General features: G+C 31.6%; 2 protein-coding genes across 2 annotated transcripts in view; one reads left to right on the top strand and one right to left on the bottom strand.

Annotated features, from left to right (window-relative positions):
• The window catches only part of LOC145291110 (uncharacterized), a 129,705-nt gene extending 110,360 nt beyond the window's left edge, over positions 1-19,345 (bottom strand). Inside the window, exons 1-8 of the mRNA XM_080136626.1 lie at positions 19,291-19,345; positions 18,087-18,206; positions 17,112-17,231; positions 14,371-14,490; positions 11,249-11,368; positions 6,387-6,506; positions 4,395-4,514; positions 1,284-1,403 (exon numbers count right to left, since the gene is read on the bottom strand). Coding sequence (XP_079992752.1) covers positions 1,284-1,403; positions 4,395-4,514; positions 6,387-6,506; positions 11,249-11,368; positions 14,371-14,490; positions 17,112-17,231; positions 18,087-18,206; positions 19,291-19,345 — 895 coding nt within the window. The remainder of the gene's footprint in view (positions 1-1,283; positions 1,404-4,394; positions 4,515-6,386; positions 6,507-11,248; positions 11,369-14,370; positions 14,491-17,111; positions 17,232-18,086; positions 18,207-19,290) is intronic.
• LOC145291109 (uncharacterized) lies at positions 19,344-19,886 on the top strand. Its single transcript, XM_080136625.1, has one exon. The coding sequence runs from the start codon at positions 19,344-19,346 to the stop codon at positions 19,884-19,886; it is 543 nt and encodes a 180-aa protein (XP_079992751.1).
• Positions 19,887-20,599: the final 713 nt, after the last annotated feature.

Here is a 20,599-nt window from a genome sequence, read left to right as displayed (position 1 = left end):
AATTTTTCCGATTCCAATACCGATGGCCCGAATGTTTCGATTGTTCCAATTCCCGATTCCGATTAATCGTCCGAATACTAATATTTACCTAAAAGAAACGGTTAACAGACAAACGATATTTATATATGAGATGAGCGTGTTTGATGAATATCAAAATACAGAAAAAATGGCGAACATTAAATAGTTTAAGTACATAGTTCCTAAATATAGACACGGATAAAGCACGTAATCGACGAAATCCAGTGGAAATTCAATTTTTAGATGATACTCATATCGAAGCATAATCAAGTATTTATAGTATTTTTTTAAAATCTCTATTAGTCTAAAAAAAAACTGCGAATAAACTGACTGTTTTTTAAAAATCAATTAATATCTATTTTTAAACATTGCTACTAACATTAAAAGATTCTGTTCCATGTAATATTTAATGAAAAAAGACAATTAAAAGAACGATTTTTAATACCAGTTTCCGAATACTAATATTCACCCAAAAGAAACGGTTAACAGACAAACGATATTTATATATGAGATGAGCGTGTTTGATGAATATCAAAATACAGAAAAAATGGCGAACATTAAATAGTTTAAGTACATAGTTCCTAAATATAGACACGGATAAAGCACGTAATCGAAGAAATCTCTCTCTCTCTCTCTCTCTCTCTCTCTCTCTCTCTCTCTCTCTCTATATATATATATATATATATATATATATATATATATATATATATATCTTTCTACATTGCAAACAGACAATATATATATATATATATATATATATATATATATATATATATATATATAAGAAGGGTGCGTTTTATGAATATTAACACGTCAGATAAACTAGTGAATTAAGTGTTTCCTTTAATAGAATAAAAATAATAAACTGACACTCTTATAAATCTCTCTCTCTCTCTCTCTCTCTCTATATATATATATATATATATATATATATATATATATATATATATATCTTTCTACATATATATATATCTTTCTACATATATATATATATCTTTCTACATATATATATATATATCTTTCTACATATATATATCTTTCTACATATATATATATATCTTTCTATATATATATATATATCTTTCTACATATATATATATATATCTTTCTACATATATATATATATAAGAAGGGTGCGTTTAATGAATATAAACACTGCAGATAAACTAGTGAATTAAGTGTTTCCTTTAATAGAATATGGATTATCTGTGTGCATGTAATTTTTAATTTTCTCTTTTGTTAATACATAGATAAATTTTATTTACCTTTTTGTTCACAAAATCTTAGGGTACAAATGATTATGTCGTTACCAGCGCAGACGCAAGAATTACACTCATCCCAGAAGCCTTCTCCATATTTGTACTCTTTTCCTTTATACAAACATCCTGCGAACAAAACAAAGTATAAAAATTACAAAACATATAATTTTACACAATTATTTTTTTGAATTTATTCAGCTTTTTAATGTTACTTTTTTCTTTCAAAAGACAATGTTATGTTTTTAATACATATCAGCTCTATTATAGTAATATCTTATCCTTGTTTGTTTGTTTGTTTGTGTTAGTTTTTTCACAATTTTGGTTAATATATATATATAACACGAACAATGGTTCAAAATTAGATTTTTATACTGAAAACGGACTATTGTATACACATTTATCTCAGCATGATTTATATATATATATATATATATATATATTATATATATATATATATATATATATATATACTATTTATTCATGTATACACTATTTATTCAACAAGAATCAACGTATGCAAATTGCATAACAAAAATGGTTTAAGTAATTAGCTCTCAATTTTTAATGGAAATTATTAATAGAATTGTTTTAATTATATATTTAAAAATGTGTACTCCTATAATTTTTTGTTTATTTATATTCATATCAAGAACCCTTTTTTCTATTTATTTAAAAGGAAAATACAACTTTCTTATGTATATATGGGTCGTGTAATTGCATTTATCTGATAAATATTTAACTATTTTACATATTCTTTTAAACATTCATTTTAATTAATTTCCTATTAGTTCTTTTTTCGGTTTTCTTATGGGATGATCATCTTCAGTTAACTATTACGTGTAATTATATTCATGCACATATTACACATGATTTATACTTTTGTAATATTTGCGTAAAAAGCTTATAGCAAACACAAATCTCGTTCCATATATATATTTATCTATGGGAATATATATTTATTTTAAAAAGTCTTCTACCAAACGCTGCTGTCAGTGTTTTGTCTACAGACATGAAACTTAATATATAGGGTATTCAAATCCATGCAAAAGTTTATCTTTGGGTTTTAGCCAGGGAAAATCAGTTCAAAAGTGTGATATTTAAAAAATATGGAATTTGACAGGTGAATGTTGATCGACAGCATTACGAATATGCATGCGTAACGTAACAGTTATTGGTTCATGATTTAATTTTCAGCCTTACAGCAAATATGCTTTCATAGCTCAGGCATTAATGTCAAAGGAAAATGTAAATCGTAAGCTAAACGTTTCGGTTTCGATTCTCGGTGGTTGCGCACGAGTAATTTATTTTAAACTTTTAAAAATAATTATTATATATTGGCCCCAATATAATATAATAACAATAATGAATAAACGACATTTGCATTAATCAAAGTTAAAAGATAAACGCAGGTTAATGAACAATGAAACAAACGAAATTTAGAGGTGCATACACGGATTGACATCGAAAGATCTGACTAAGTATATATCAAGCGGTTTTAGACGCCATTTTGAATTTTGTATTTACAAAACGGTGAATATTGCACAGTATATGCCAATGAAAAATTATCGAGCCGGATAAAATATGTAATCTATGAGTGAAGGGATACAAATTAAGGATATCAGTTTTTTGTTTCATTAATGACCATTCCCAATATTTTCATTTGTAGAATGAATTTAAAAGAATGTTGACACTAATATATATAAAATAATGAATATAAATATATAAATGAGGAATTCCTTATATTTTTTATTAGGTCTGCAATAACAAATGTTATGGCAAGTGTTTTTATGATTAAGCAAACATAAAAAAGACTTTATAATCTCTGAAGCTAAAGGTTTCGGTTCTCGGTGGTGACGCACGAGTAATTTATTTTAAAATTTTTACATCATGATTATATATTGGGTCTAATATAATATAATAATAAATACGAAATCTGCATTAATCAAAGTTCAAAGATAAACGCAGGTTAATGAACAATGACACTAACGAAATTTAGAGGAGCATACCCGGATTTATAAATATAAAATATGTAATCGATTATTGAATGGACACATCTTAAGGATATAAGTTATTAGTTTAATTAATGACCATTCCCAATATCTTGAGTTGTAGAATGAATTCCAAAGAACTATGGCATACATATATTTAAAATAAATGAAAATAAATATATAATCTCAAAATATGGAATTCCTTACATTTTCTATTACGTCTATAATAACAAATGTTATAGCAAGTGTAAACAGAAAAAAGAATTTACATTCTTTGATCGATTTTAACTCCAAAATATATTTTGCTTATTACGTTACATATACAATGCCATTTTTGATGGATACTATCCTGTTGTCCACTTTTCGCAAGGAATCAGTGTGAAGATGTTCTCTTAATTATTCATCCTCTCAGTTAGACTTGTAGATTCATGAAGGAGAATAACATCGACGATTTAAACTTTTATTACATTTTCTTATTTTTGTAATTCCTCTAACTACAGTTTGCATACTGAAAGATGACAAACGGGGGATGTAAATTCATGTGTCTTTGACGGCATTATATTACACATTCGTCATGAAAATCTAATAAGCGACCAAAACCAATTTTTAAATTATTCCAATGTCTGCTATAAAACGCAGATGTTTCATTTAAAAGTTGCAAGAGGACGTATCTTACCAGTCTTATGGGCAAACCTAGTATTTTAGGAAGTTTTTTGTTTCATAGGAATCGTATAACGTTGCTAAGGGAATACTATAATAAGTGCATTATTCAAAAAGTAATATTTTCGAAGACTTTGAAATGCAGCACTCATTATAGCCGTGACCATTGCCAACTTTCAGCCAATTCCAATAAGGTAAAATATATTTAAAGCCGTAGAAAAGATCATCCGTAAAGCAGACAGTAAAACACAATATATTTTCATTAATGAATATATAGTACGCTATAAATATCAACCAGTTTCGAAATTCGCAAAGGAAACTAGATAAACGTACAATTTTATTTTAATTGTAATTTTGATAAATATCAAACCTGCGAATAAATTGGAATTTTACAAGGAATATTATTTATCACTGAGTATGATTTTTTGAGTAACCTTCATTGCCAATATATGAAATCACGTTGATTTACCTTTTGGTGGACAGGCTCTTTTGGTACAACCGACTTCACCCTTACCAAGGCAGACGCAGTCATTGCAATCGTCTTTAAACTTGTCTCCAATGTCGTAACCTTTTCCATTATGCCAACAATCTGGGTTGAAAACAAAGACAACAATTGCAAAACACATTTAAATACGGTTTTCTACAGATTTTAAAAATTTATTTAGTTCATATTTTGTCAAATTAAAATGTTATATCCTAACACAAATCACATCTATTTCCAATTGTTGATTACACTCAAATCTGCGTTTGGATTTTACAGGAAAAAAATTATAAAATCGAAAAAAATTCATTGTCCATATGGATCAAAGTGTCATCGTTGTTTTCAATCACAACAATAAAATTTTAGAATTTGTAATAAAAAAGGCAACCATAAACGCTGTTGCTAAAAGCATAATTAAAATCCAATCAGGATCCGCTTGAGATAAATAAAATAATACAGTATTAAAACTTTGGCCTACATTAAATAATTCTGTGTATTAATTGACTATTATTACAAATAATCGATTCGATGAAAAAAATATATTGATTTCTACTATAATGTTTTTTTTATGCGGATTCAGTGTTTCACCTTATTATTGATTTATGCAATCTATGCATATTCGGCTATTGTTTGTTCACCGTGCAAAAAGTTGAAATGCTATGAAACAAATAGTGTGAATATGTATTGTGCTTCATCATTGAATATTCATACATGTTTCTATATGCAGTAAATCAGATAAAAGCTGAGAAATCAACTTGGCATGTTTTTTGTTGTTATTTTAATTATTTACTTTCAATAAACATGATTAAAAGCTGAAAAAAAAACACTGACCATGTTTCGTTTTTGTTTTTCAATTATTTATCTTCAATAAATAAGATTAATTGATCAATTGTTTGTAATTTTTTTTCTCCAAACCTCATTTTCCAAAGAACAAGAAAAAAAAAATCAGAAGAATAAGTTGCATCTGTGATATCTTCATCAAGTGCCATCTGCCTCACAAAATATTACATTACACTTTATTCATTAATGTCTAATAATACACTGAAATTTAATTTCCTATTATCCGAATATTTAATTCATTCAAATTACAAGAAATGGAGACAGTTAATTCATACATTATTTCGTTATTTCGCAGCTTTGATGTTTTTTAGTCACTGTTGGTCTGGTCACTCCGCCCTTTAGAACAAGTTGCATCTGTTATATCTCCAGAGGAAGAATCGAATGTCCTCTGACTTCAAAGTAATTCGTTACACATTTGTCACTAATATTTACCCAGAAACTGAAATTAAATTAATTCCGGCGATGTCAGTTTTGACAGATCTGCCCTCATCACTCGGTACTTTAGCCTGCCGTCCGCCTGCGTGTGTGTGTTTTATAAAGGTAGCTTATCTTCACAAATAAACGATACGATTTGTTAAATGTATGTTGAATAGCCAACATACCTTTTTAAGCATGAATTTACAGGCAAATTTACAAAAATGTACTAAACGTGTACTCAGTTTCACCAGTGATTATTTTAGTGCATTCTTCTACATTAGTAAAACTACTTAACGCCCCTGAAAATCACTAAGCCAAATTTAAATATCCATCCGTAAAATATGATCGGAATTCATTTTTAGGGAAATATTAGCATTGTTGACCTCAAACAAATGACGCTAGTTTATACACACAAAAAATCTCAAAATATATTCAATAAGTAATGTATAAAATAAGATTAAATGTGCGTCAATTTTGAAATGCGTGATAGAAAAAGCACAATATTATACATTATATTTTTATGAACATATTTGAAAAATATATAACTACAAACAAACGCGCAAATGAATCATGGGTTTTTGAAGTTATCTTCTGTCAATGCAGAGATTAATTTTACATTTTCCTGAACAATCTCTTGATATATTCACTTCCGGCGACGTCAGTTTTGACAAATCTGCTCTTTTGAAGTTATCTTATGTCAATGCAAAGATCAATTTTATTTACCTTTGTGTGAACAATCTCTTTCGGTACATGCGACTGTACTGTCGTTATGGCAGGTGCATTCATTGCAATCAATCCAGAAAGTGTCTCCATAATTGTATTTCATTCCATTATACACACACCCTGGAGATAAAATAAAACACAATAAACAAACATAATTAGAATTTATTCAGGTTTATATTGCAAATTTAATTTTTTTAAATAAGATTAGTATATCGTCATACAAATCACGTTTCTTTATAATTCGAGACAATAAATTGAAAGAGAAAAACGTAATGAAGAGAGAATTAAAAGAGAAAAGAATAAATTATATGGGTACAAATCCAAAGCATTTTTTCGGTTTCATAGCAAAAAAAAAAAAAAAAAAAAAGAAACCAACAAAAAACTGAGATATGTTAATAAAAGAAACAATTCTGAACATTGTCGCTGAAACATATAAAACCTAAATAACCGGTATAATACAGAGCCAGTATACCTGTATAACATGTAAGAAATCTTATTTTGGATATAAAACCATACTTAATATGCAATGTAAAAATATTGGAATCGGAAACTGAATTAAAAATGTAAAATTAGATATAACATAAAATGCATCGAATCTTTCTGTTGCCATCTTTTAAAGACATCTCATGAAACGGAATAAAGAACTAACACACAAAACATGAGAAGGTTAATAAGGAAAAGATTTATTTTAAAATTAGTATTAATAAAATAAATTGTTTTCTAATTATTTTATTAAGAAAATGAGTTATAACTTATTGTGTTGAAACGACAATATATTATAATACAAATAATATATCTTCTCGTAGCGATGTAGATATGTAACATTGACGACGTTTTTAACGGTAAACTCCATCGCAAGGAACAAAAAGGAATAAAACCAATTCACTTTTCTTTAACAAAAGCCTTTATATTTAGTATTTCCAACAACGCATTTTTTCTAAATATTTAGACAGTAGATTTCTCCTTTTCCAGCTTTGTGTGACGTTTCGTCACGGCCTTGATCACACTTACATTTCTCTAACATGTCTCAAATATGTCTTGAATCCAAGCTCTCCGAGCACTCGTGTCTTGAACACGTCCTTTCCCGTTCGTTTGTGGCTCGAGCATGTCTCAAATACGTGCTTCTATGAACACGCGTATCAGTTTTTATCTCTTTTGTGACATCATATCGCGCAGCCGGCTTGGTCATTTACATATGGCTGCTGCTACTGCTAACCAAGCGTCGGTGGCTGAGTTACATTCATAATTTAAATAAATTCTTTCAGAACTGTACGAGAACCACATCAAAAAACAAAAAGTAATTGTGTACATTTCTATAAAAGTCTCTTCCAGTTTACAACGAAAATAATCAAACTCTAATAAATGGTTATTAAAATCTGTGAACAACGTATAAAAATGTTAATTTTAGAAACACGAATAGTCATTTATATATAATGTAAAAAGTAGACACCAGGAAAATAATGGCAGTTCGTGTCTAACATAACTTAGATAAAGAGAAACTTGACTGATGACCGATACACAGTGATGCGAAAGAAATCATGACAAAGAAAGAGGTACATGAGTGAACCTTCAATAGTGTTGTATATTAGAACTGCCGGGCTTCGTCAAGTCATCTAAGCGAGGAGATTATTATCGTTATAAGGATGTAGATGCTTTGAATGTAAAATATCCATTACAGAAAAAAATGTTATTGAAACGAACTATTTCAACAGTTGATTAAAATTCACGGAGAATGGAACGTTAGCTAAATACAGGGATTTTTACTTAAGAAAAAAGAATTTAGTTAACAATAACAAAAGAGTACGTTACGTGACGAGTATGTCAGGTATGCTACGTTATGTAGTCATATAGACAGAAAAGTGTATTTTAGTCTGAGAGTTGGAGTCCTAGAAAGCAAGAAAGTGTTTGGGCTTTAGGGTTGGTCTCTTGACCCACCGGGATATTGGCGGGCGCGGGATAGCAAAATGCAAGTAATAAGAAGTGTTGCGTATTCTAAAAGAGATCAACTGTGAAATAAACATTCATGTATAAAAGTATAATTCGCGTCATCATGTTTTCTATTCGGAGGGAAGAATTCGGCAGCGTGGTAACAAAAAAAAAAACCATTCAAATTTGAAAGAAAAGGAAACACGTTATATGCCTTATCTCATCACCTCAAACAAAAATATATATGTATACGTTTTGACAAAACAACCGTCCCGTATTAAATGAAATGTATTTTATGTGTAAACACCGACACGTACGCATTATCCGTATATGAGTTCACGCTAAATGATCTCTGCTATAAATACACACAGGATGGAACGATAAAATTGTCGAAAAGTTGACATGATTCCATTTCCGTTTGATGAGATTCAGTTTTCTTTTTATTGCCGATCGCCTACTATTTGACCAGTTGTAAAAATTCCAAGAGCGAGAGGAGCCTTCTATCATGACTTAAAGTGACAAAACGTTCAACATGTGAGATCGGAGATGCGCCGCTATACAACTAATGCTCTCTACCGATCCAAGTTTTTTCCACAGGACTATTGCCAGCACCCTCAAAATGCAACTCCGGGCGTAATCTCATAAAGAATTATGTAAAACTATATTGAAACCAATATACATTTACTATATTAATAACATGGAGTCGATTTTTTCAACTGCATTTACAATTTCAATAGGAAAATATTTTAGACCTTCTTAAGCAATTCTCTCACATTCATCGCTCATAGCATTCCTTAAACCGTGCCCTGCAAAATTATGTGTACATTTCTTCACCGTTTAAAAATTATTACATTTATTCCGAACAAACTGATTTTCTAACATACGTATTCTCACAAAGAAGGCAGTAAAAAGTTTCACTTTATATCCATTGTTATTCTTAGTTCACACATATCACCGTGTTATTCCCTTAACAGGTATAATTATTTTTACATGGCCGCTTATTATTTCATTTCATAACTTCATACTAATTCTAACATACTAAATTAGAATTTGAAAATAAATAATAATCGTTCCTCCAAATTCTACCTTGAGTCCTTATTCTATTAGAATAATAAGGAAATATTTGATTGCTTGGTTGTCAGGAAGTTTAATCATTCTTCAGAACATTACAGAACATCTCAGATCATATTCAACGTGACGTTTTTGCATTGATGGAAACGTATAGATTAAAAAATATTTTCGTGGAAATAAAACACTGCTGATATTAACAACTACAACATTGCTTTTTAAATATTCTCTTATTTATCGTGAAGAATAAGCACTTAGATGCCGTGTTTATGAAATCAATACAACAAGAATAACACTTGACCAGTTTCCGTTAAGTTGAGATCTATTACCGAATTGTTCCTCAATTTTGGACGGAGAAATTCGGGTTATTTTTATCTTGTTTTAAAATAAAAAGTAAAGTTACTGTTGTAAACTTTTTTCTGTCTTTTACGCTGCTGTGCGTGGAAGATTATAAAACAACGACAGTTCTATTCTACGATTGATCGAAAACGATTAGCAACTTATTTGCGGTATCCCGTTTTCAAAGTCATTAATATTGGTTAAAAAAAATGAGATTATTTTTCATTAAAAATGTTTGTTTATATTTATTTTTTTTAGATTACATGTACACAACCTTAAAAAATATCAGCAAAAACGGAAAAATCAAACTATTGGAATATTTTGTATCTTGAGATTTCTTATAAAAATGAAAAGAGTAATAGACACTTTCTGCTCATCTAACGGTAATTCACATATATAAGCGGATCGTTCTCAATCTGGGATAGAAAAATTGGTGGTGAGGAATTGTTTTTTTTTTACTCATGCAAATCATTTTTTATGTTTTAAACAGAAAAGTTGGAGGATTCTTTACGCAAGCGTTAGCCTCAGATAGATGACCCCTTGATTTCTGAGAACTAAAGGAAAATGCAAAAAAATCTTAATAATATTTTATAATATACTGATTATATCTGAGTCACTCTTATTGTCAACTTGCAGGGTGACCGACGTTGCTCGGGATTGAATGATTATCAACGAATGTTTCTCACTCTCATATTTTTTGCCACCCAAATCGGTGAAATCGCCAATTTTTTACTGAAATCGATCGATTGCTGGCTTTAATTGGAATCCATCGAGATGCACTTGAAACAAGCTTCACATGCATTTTGAAGTGACTACGTTCACATTGTATTCTTCATTGCACTGTAGAGAACTCACTGTTGATTTTATGAAATTATTTTATATATAATAGCTTGCAATTAAGTTTGAAATTATTACTGGTTGTGCGGGGATAATGGCTTGAATTCAGGTTTAAAATGAAAAAGTCAAATATCATTGCGAAATTGTGCTTTAAACAGAAACATTCATTTCGAACGCGCCTTTGTCATATAACTGTAAATTTTATATGTTGGACCTTTCAGCTTGTGTGGTAATAAAACTTCTAAAATGCACATGTGATGTTAAGCTGTTTAAGGTGTTAACTTTGATCTACATCTTCTGTTCTTCATGTAATCGGATTATTTCAATTATCGATTATCGATACTTATCGAAGACATTCCGACAGAACACTGCCACGCACATAAAGTAACTTCGTGTGAAATTTTATAAAAATCGACCCAGCCGTTTTCGAGTCTATAGGGAACGAATTCAAAGACGTAGAGATACACGTTGCGCAGACACTTCACTTTTATAGAAATATAGATTAATACATGAATTAAAACGGGTAAAGGAAATGATTTTAACATATTCTCATGATTCATACATTATTCTTTTATCAATATCAAAATGCTAATTAATCTGCCAATAGCTTAGACGTTTTTAAAAGGATATTCATTATTTTTGAACATGATTTTCAGAGTTTCATTGCCAATACAGATACCAAGATTATTTACCTTTTGGTGGACAAGCTTTTTTGGTACAACCAACTTCACCGTTGGAACCGCAGACACAATCATTGCAATCATCTTTAAATTTCTGCCCGGCGTCGTAACCATGTCCTTTATGCCAACAATCTGAATAGAAAAACAAAGATAAAACTTACAAAATACATTTTGAATTGTATGCAATTTTCTTTAAAGATTTCTTTACATTTTTTGCTATATATCTTGTAAATCACAATATCATATAGTAATAAAATTGTTTAGAATTTTACATAATTTTCGTTATGGATTAAGTAATTATTTACTTAAAATGTATTTCCAAATTTAACGTCATATATTCAAAAAAATCGGACCTATTTCTTCATTTAGAAAACATTCAGAGCTGAATGTGAATTGTACGAAAATGCGATCATAAAACAACAACAATCTGCACACATACTTGAGGCTTCCCTTCCGGTTTGCAAACAAAAATTAAACCGGAAAGAATGCTGCTTAAAAAGCAATGTTTTATGTTGTCGCTGAAAAATATTTCTAAAATACTGGATCAAGATACATTTGTAATAAATAAAAGGACACAATATCAAAAATATATTAATACGTTAAAGTATTTTGTGTTGTAATCTATATATTAATATAAGTGTACGTGTCATTAGTAATTTGTGTTGTAATCTATGTATTAATACGATAGTGTATGTGTCATTTATTTTGTGTGTCACGCTTACATCTTTTCACCTTCCGAGTGAATATCTTTTAATTGTAACTAGCCTGGGTACCCGGCATTGCTCAGGTGTTTGGAGGTGTGTGTACAGCGGAAAAAAGCGTTAGTAGGCAGCGTTCATCTTACTATTTATTGTTGTTATTACGCCAACATTTTTGCAGAAAAAAAACAGTCCAATAACATGATGCTGCCACCACCAAACTCTACAGTTGGCACCATGTTCATTGGTAAGTAGGTTTCACAGTCTTTCCTCCATACATGATTCCGATCAGTATCACCAACCAACTCTATTTTAGTTTCATCTGTCCATAATACTTTCCCAAAACGTATATTATTTATCCTTAATCTCTGTAGTAAATTTTAACCTTGAATCTCTGTGGAATCTTCCTTGAGATGCGTGATTTCCGACTGTTTCTGTGTAGTTCATTACTTATTGTACGCTTTGTTATTTTAATCCCAGATGTACCCATATGTTCATGCAGGTTTTCTCGGATGACATATCGATTTTGTTAAATCTGGCATCGTAATATCCTTGCTGATCTTGGAGAAGCACTCCTCGAAGCTCCTGTACTTCTTTGGGTTTTAACGTTGCTTCGAGTCTTAAACCGCGCAATAAATAAAGCAATTGTAGTAAAAGGAATATTCAGGTTACAAGAAATCCTTCTCTAACTGTTTCCATCTTTCCAAAGAGACAAACCAGTTGTTTTTGTGAAATCGTCAATTATTTACCTTTGAGCATTATTAAAACCCTCTCGTAAAACCAGTAATTTCAGAATGCTCTGATAGTTGTTAATAGCGTAAACTATAGTTACTGATAACATTGCTCGAACATTGTAGAATATACTATCATAAAATATTCGCTAACATTAATTTGTACGAATACTTCTTCATCCCTTAAAATGAAAATAATGCATTTATTTCTGTTAGAAGAAGAATTAATAAAGTTTATTATTAATTTTCATTAGTATGTATTTTTATACATAAAATGTATCGAATTTTATTTCATGTAAGGTTTTTACATATATTAAAATAGAATTTTTTATGTGTACAAATATGCTTCACCTCACTGTATACTTCTACATAGGGGAAACTACTCCCACTTTCTCTGAAAATTACTAAACAAAATGAAAATATCAATCCGAATAATGTATGCAATCGAAAAAATATCGGTCATAAAAATGAACTTTCTTAAAACATAAAATATAATAAAATATCCACATTCGTTTCGAAAGGTCTATTAAACTAAAAGAGACAGTAATACCAAAATCGCTAGAAAAATGGTTGGATCACGCTACTGCTCCAGTAGGTATTTTACTGCCGATGTAATCTCTATACCTATAAGAGCCAGGTATGCCCTAATATGGAATACTGGTCCCACATCTGGGTAGTCTGATTAGAATTCAAAACCGGCTAGTAGGTGATGGACTATAATAATATATACGAAACGTAGTAACTGATGACCTTTTCTCGTCCCTGCTTCCTCTTTCCCACAAGAAATACGTAGCGAGATTGTCTTTGCTCTATCTTTATTTTCATGGCAAGTGCTCGACTGAATTCCAATCTAAGGTTCCTCCTCGCCAAACTTTTACAAAAAAACACTAGTCTACCTACAACCACGATATACGATTTCCCCACTCTCCTATCTAAATCTAAACGTAGATTCCATGAACAAAGCTTCTTTCCTAGAACTTCCTTTCCGTGTAACGCTGTTCAGATAGTCTGCTTGAATACACATACTAACCTTCAAATCTAATATAAACAAGTTCTCGTTGAGCCGTCCCCATAAATAATCAAATTCTACCTAATTTACACCATTACTAAACTACCACCTTACATCCATTAACTTTGACTGACTCCCAATTTAAAAAAAAAATAAGAAAAACTTTTTTGAGAAATATATATAAGAGATAAACTCGGTTATAAGTCGTTGGATTAAATACGATATTAATATTGATGTCCGCCCGGCTTTGCCCGGTCGAAAAAAACGCTTAAATATGATGTTTTTATTTGTCCAAATTTCGTATATATTTTTATAGCGTCATGATTTCAAAAGTAAAAAAAGTATGTGGGTGACATCACCTAGAATCGAAACCTACGGCAAAACTATAGCTTTCAAATTTGGTAAGGTTACCACTGTACCAGCGGTTCATATTTAAAAAGTACTAAATGAACTAATATGAATGCACAAAATGTATACCAGTTTTTTTTTTTTAATTTTGACCTATTTTAACCCTTTAAAAACTATTTTAACCAACTAAAGACACATTAAACAACGGTCCATAAAAATCCAATCATCCCTAGCGCCGTCCGCGACTTTTAGTTTCGGAACATATATTTTTAAATATAGAGACAGATACAAAGACATGTATTAGATTTAATTATATTTATTGTTCATGCAGATACTAATTTAATTTACCTTTATCTTCACAAGCGATTAGGGTACAAATGGCAACGCCGTCAACCCCGCAGCTGCAACGATTGCACTTGTCCCAGAAATTTTCTCCAGGTTTGTATTCTTTTCCATTATGCGTACATCCTGTGTACAAAGTAAAAATACAAATTATAAAATATATTAAGAATTTTATACAATTATGTTTTTCGATTTATACACGTTTTTAATATTAAAATTTTTTTTCACACGACAATACTGTTTCCTAATACAAATCAGATCTCTTTTTAATTTAAGGAAACCCTGACGGCGAAATTGAACTCTATGCGAGCAAAATGAAAAAATGCACACTGCGCAGATCCTTTACAACTTCCTTTTTCTCTCTCTCTCTAAGTTCCCGCCAAGCAAACTTAAAAAATGTGCATTAAATAAGCATTCGTGACCATTAACGATAAAAATACAACATATAGAAAAAAGCCGCGCTTAAACCCATGTATAGCTTGTAAAAAGCTAATTTTTGACACAAAGATAAACTTTTACTAAAATACTAGCAGGGCTACCTGGCGTTTGGCGGAGCAAAAGTGTAACATATTTTTATTGAAACTTCTATCTTTCTCTTTTTCTCTTCTCTCGTACACACATAATCTTATAGATTACTCTGGGAATAAACTAACAGGAGAGAAATACCCCCGCCCAATTTTTGACAAAATCTGTAGGGTAAAAATTTTAATATTTTTTTATGTTTTAGACATTATTCACTCAGGCAGACGTCGATCAAAAATTACCAACTTTGTTGGTGTTTGTGAGTTTTAGCTGAACATGCAAACATATATAGACACAAACAACTGCTATTTATATATTAAGTGAAAATTATATTAATCCGAAAGCTGAAAGAAGAACATGTTAAGCAAAGCGTATCAAAGGGAAAACTTAGGTTATCTGTTCTGATCGATTTTACCTTCAAAAATATATTTTACTTTTTTAGTTTTAACTCACGTTTACCCCTTATATATCACTACTTGGACGTAAATGGGTACTATTTGTGGTCATGCCTTCATATATGATACCTGTGTGTCATATACGAAGTCTTCTGGATTAGCATTATGCTGAAATCAACATTTCGTAGAGAACAGTTGTGATGATATTCTCTCGATTCTTAATTCCTCTGGTAGACGCGCACATTCACGAAAAATACTGACGCCGACGAGTTAAACATTATTTATATTTTCGTAAGTATAACAGCATAATGCTGACAAAAATTCATTCATATCTGACCTGAGAATAATTCACTCCAAATATTCCTTATTCGACAAAATGAAGAAATGAGCTTTACCACAGTCGAAAGCATTGGTAACATAAGCTGAAGTTATGTCTACATTATTGGACGTGTCTCGTCCACAAGGCTTAGCTGCCAGAAGAGAATTGACTAGAGATCCTTTGTAACTCTCGCTCGTAAACGTGGCTCTATTTCATATCGTTCAATTTTATGTTTTGGCTGGGGCCTTTGGCCTTTGTACACCATTATAAATCACGCTATCAGTTCTTGGGTAAATTTCTCTTTGCCGAACATATACTAATGTGATCCTTGTGTAAATTCACAGTAGCGAATTTAACGCTACTTACGTAGGGTCTCTCATGTTTAACAATTTTGATCGGTTTAGTGTATGCCTTGGTAAAGGGAATATTTTAATGAGTGCATTATGTAATTCATGCCATCTTTAAACGGTTCAAGGATCACACCGACGTTCAAAATATGTTCATTATGTAATACATGCTACACAAGTGATCTGTATTAATTTTCAAATGCGCAAAAAGAAACTACGGAAACATACATTCATATATTTATGAGCTGGTACATCTACCACAAGTCTCCTGCTCTTGGATAGGGTCGGAAAAAGAGTCTACAATATAATAGGCCCCATTTTGTCAACTAGCCTTCAACCCCAGTGCCATCGCTGCAATGTGAAACTTTATTATGACTATTTTCTATACAGACTCCCTGCCAATTTCAACAAGAAGGATTGCATTTGAAACGGTTCAAGAATCACACGTAAAACAGATACCGACGTTCAAAATATGTTCATTATATAATACATGATACGCGAGTAAACTGTATAAATTTTCAATTGCGCAAAAAGAAAATAGGAACACTTACATTCATATATTTATGAGCTGGTACATCTACCACTTGTCCCCTGCTATTGTATAGGGTCGGAAAAGAGTCTACAATATAATAGGCCCCATTTTGTCAACTAAGTTTCAACCCCAGTCCCATCGCTGCAATGTTGCACTTCTGTGCCTGTTTTACAAGTATTTTAATCTAATGTGCACTGATGAACGCGTTGCACATGTGCTTCTTCGATGTACATCACTCTGAGAAACCCGCTTATCAACAAAATCACACCCTTTCACCGTTGAGGTTCCTAAATGTCAGAAAGTTATCTATACTAACAGTTTATTCCTTCGAACGGTTGAACTTTGGAATTCCCTTCCTGCTTCCTGCTTCTCTGACTGTGCTGATATGCAGAAACTTAAATGTAATGTAAACCAACATATTGTTAACTTTTCGTAGGAAGTGTACCAAATAGTATTCCCTTGTGTCCAAGGGGTGATATGACTTGTTAGGGGTGAAAGTGAGTAAAAACACCAACTTGTTTGATTGAAATACAGACAAGAACGTACGAATAAAAGAATTTTAATAGCAATCATTTGTATGAATATGGTTCAACGATACCTCAATTGTAATTACAGCAATTTTGTTTATTTACCTTTTGGTGGACAATTTTTTTTTGTACAACCGACTGCACCATTAAGATTGCAGAAGCAGTCATTGCAATCGTCTTTAAAACTTTCTCCAGCGTCGTATCCGTTTCCTTTATACCAACAATCTGAGTAGAAAACAAAGACAAAAATATATAAAAAATAAAAAAATACACATTTCGAATTTTATTACGATTCTGTTCATGAATTTATTTACGTTTTAGTTTTTTATTCTTTCAAAAGAAAAAATATAAAAATTACAACACACATACAAAATTTTACATAATTTTCTTTATGAATTTATTCATGATTTTTATTTCTAATCTATAATGATAATCTTATATCTTAATACAAATATGATACAGTGCATTAGATAGAGTAAATGCTCATAGCACGGTGTGAATTCTACATAAACAATTGCCTATTAGTCAGGCGCAGAGACACTATCTCAATGATTCGACAGAAACACCCAGCGGTAGATCTTGTTTCTTGGCTAGGGCAACGAACGCCGTTTTCCCATTCCCGGAACACCCCGCCCTGATTTTCCGATTTTATTCAACTGTTGATGGAGCAGCCGCTCTAAGCGCTACCAAAGAGATAGGGCACCTGTACTACCAGTCGGTAACGCATAACGTGAAATAAAAACATTATAACATGTATAATGTGATGTAGCTCCCGTTCAGATGTGAATAAATAAAACATGTAAACATCCCAAAATTTGATTAAATACTACATATGAAATATATATTTTCCAATTGTTAAATGTGTAAAAAAAAAAAACTCATTAAAAGTATACATATATACGTATGAACATGTTAAAAATGTATGAAAATAATAATAAACTACATAAAATATACTTATATATTTACGAACGTGTTTAAGATGTGTCGATATATGTATAAACTCGCCTATGAATAATAGTTAATAATATAGTATTGGTTTTCTGTGAACATTTGTATTAATAAAGAAATATGTTTCTTTACCTTTTGGTGGACAATAATTTTTGGTACAAGTGACTTTACCCTTTTTACGGCAGGCACATTTATTGCATTTGTCCCAGAACACTTCAGCAAAATCGTATCCTTTACCTTTATGCCAACAATCTGAGTAAAAATCAAAGATAATATCTTACAAAACATATTCAGGATTTTATACAATTATATTTATGAATTTATTCATTTATTATTCTTCTTCTTTTCTTTCTTTTTTTTTTTAGAAATAGCTCGATTATATCCTGATATTCTGAAAAATATCATAAAGTAAAAAACAAAACTATGATTTCCGGTATTTATCACAATAGAACCTCCAAATATTGTTTTTTTCTTAGAACTATCCGTCTGTGTAACACAATACCGTAAGGCTGCTTCCCAGCTGGTTATAGCATAGTCGTTTTCAAGTATACAGCATAACTACGTTTGACACATCGATTTTCGTCATCACAACAGTTAAGCGACGATCAGCCTGACCAGTACCAGAAAGGTAACGATTCCAGGTGCTGTATATGCTCTCCGCTTATCTCGGCATTGTTTCCAGTTATCCTTCACTTCCCCTACCACTGGACTCAAGCAATGTCAATACAGGAGAAGTGTGATTTGTGGCTGAGCAACACTTGACATACAATTAGATGCACAGATGCCACTGCAGGGGATATGTTTTGTTTTTCGCGACTGAACCCTCTGTTTTCAAGTCCAATGTAAATAAGTTCTTATTCAGCCGTCGTATTATATACTATATAATAATATACTAATGCTGGAAACCTACAGCTGTCAATATCCTCCCTAAAATTTGTTGGAAAACTGAGACTCCATATGATGATGAGGGACTCAGCCGACGAGATCGTTAAAAAAATACACCCAGAAATAAGATCAGGGACAAAATGGTCGGCCAGTAAAATCACACAGGAGGCGGTATGTAACCTACGAATAAAGGATATAATGGACGTCAGGAAAAAAGAGATATGGTGCTCGAAGAGGTCAGGGTGTTTGAGGAGGAGTAAAGAACAGTCGTTGCTGTCGCCCAGGCCAAACAATACGCATGGGCAAAATGGAATGACATCGAACCAATTAAGTTATCATGGAAATCCTTAATTTCGATGGAACCATTGGCGATATCATTTTTCTTCGTTCTACCTATGATCTTCTGGTTAATGCGACCAATCTAAAATTATGGGGGTATACCGATTCAGACCTGTGTTTTTCATGTAAACAGGATCGGGGCACTCTGCGCCATGTACTATCCGCATGCCCAAATTGCTTCAGTTGTACACATGGCGACACAATCAGGTAGTGGAGATAATTATTGAATTGCTGAGAACACAATGTGAGTCAGCAAATCAACAACCAGTGACAGTCAAGGAACCCACAATCCAGTTTCACAAAGAAGGTGAACGTCCCGTGAGGAGGAAAAATTCTGAACTGAAGCTGTTGAATGGAGCTAATGACTGGAAAATCTCGACGGATCTGTTTACATCTTTACAATTTCCAGCCCACATAATCCAAACGGAAAAACGACCAGACATTGTAGCATGGTATGACACAAAGAAGAGTGTCCTCCTAATAGAATTGATGGTCCCCTGGGAGGAGAATGTAGAAGACGCACATGAACGAAAGAAAAATCGTTACGAAACACTTCGCGCCGATTGCATAGAAAAGAATTGGAAGTGTGTTGTAATTCCCGTTGAGGTAGGTTGTCGCGGGTTTCTAAGCCACTCAGTCATTTTGCTTCTTACAAAACTGGGAATAACCGGCTACGACCTGCTCCCTATGTTAAGAATGGCTTTCTAAAATGTGTCAAGTTTAAATTCTTTGGATTTATCTCCCTTATTTCTTCAGATTATTTTCAAGATGGCGCGTCGAGATTGTCGCAAGGCAACCGTTCGTAGTTTGATAAATATAAAAAAAGAAATCATAAATGCTATCGCTAAAATCATATCACCTAAAACCAGGTCAGGTTCAGAGTGAGATAAATATAAACGTATAATACTAGATCTTGTTATTCTGTCGTGTAATTAACTATTATTACAAACGATTGTTTGCATAAATGGAATCTATTCTTTTCGACTTTGATTCTTGTTTTTTTTATTTTTATTTTATATATTTATATTTTATTTTATTTTTTTTACAAAGAACACACATCTTATTAAGGCCCAGAGGCAAGACAAAAATAATCGTACGGTAGTCATTGGTACAATAGCGTAGTAATCGTAAGGAGTGGTATTTGGTAAAGTGGATTACTTAAGGGGACGAGTCATCAAGAACATGTTTATGTTGAACTTGAACATGACTGTATTGTAGTGAGCTGTAAAGCAGACAAACGGAAGAGGGTTCCACAGGCATGCAGTTCTAAGAAAAAAATCTTTGTTCATGGAATCTGCATTTACGTTTAGAAACAGATAAAGAGTGGGGGAAATAATTGATAATGTTTTCAGCTTGCTGAGTACTTACTTATGAAAATTTGGCAAGGGGGGGCATAGATTGGAGCTCAGTCTAGCACTTGC

The sequence above is a fragment of the Euprymna scolopes genome, chromosome 12 (genome assembly GCF_053919585.1).
Source record: "Euprymna scolopes isolate OS-2025 chromosome 12, ASM5391958v1, whole genome shotgun sequence".
Lineage (NCBI taxonomy): Eukaryota > Metazoa > Mollusca > Cephalopoda > Sepiida > Sepiolidae > Euprymna > Euprymna scolopes.
This window is presented reverse-complemented; position numbering and strand designations above follow the sequence as displayed.

Excerpts from the sequence above, each read along its gene's own strand:
- LOC145291109 (XM_080136625.1), top strand. The coding sequence starts at position 19,344 with ATGCCCAAATTGCTTCAGTTGTACACATGGCGACACAATCAGGTAGTG.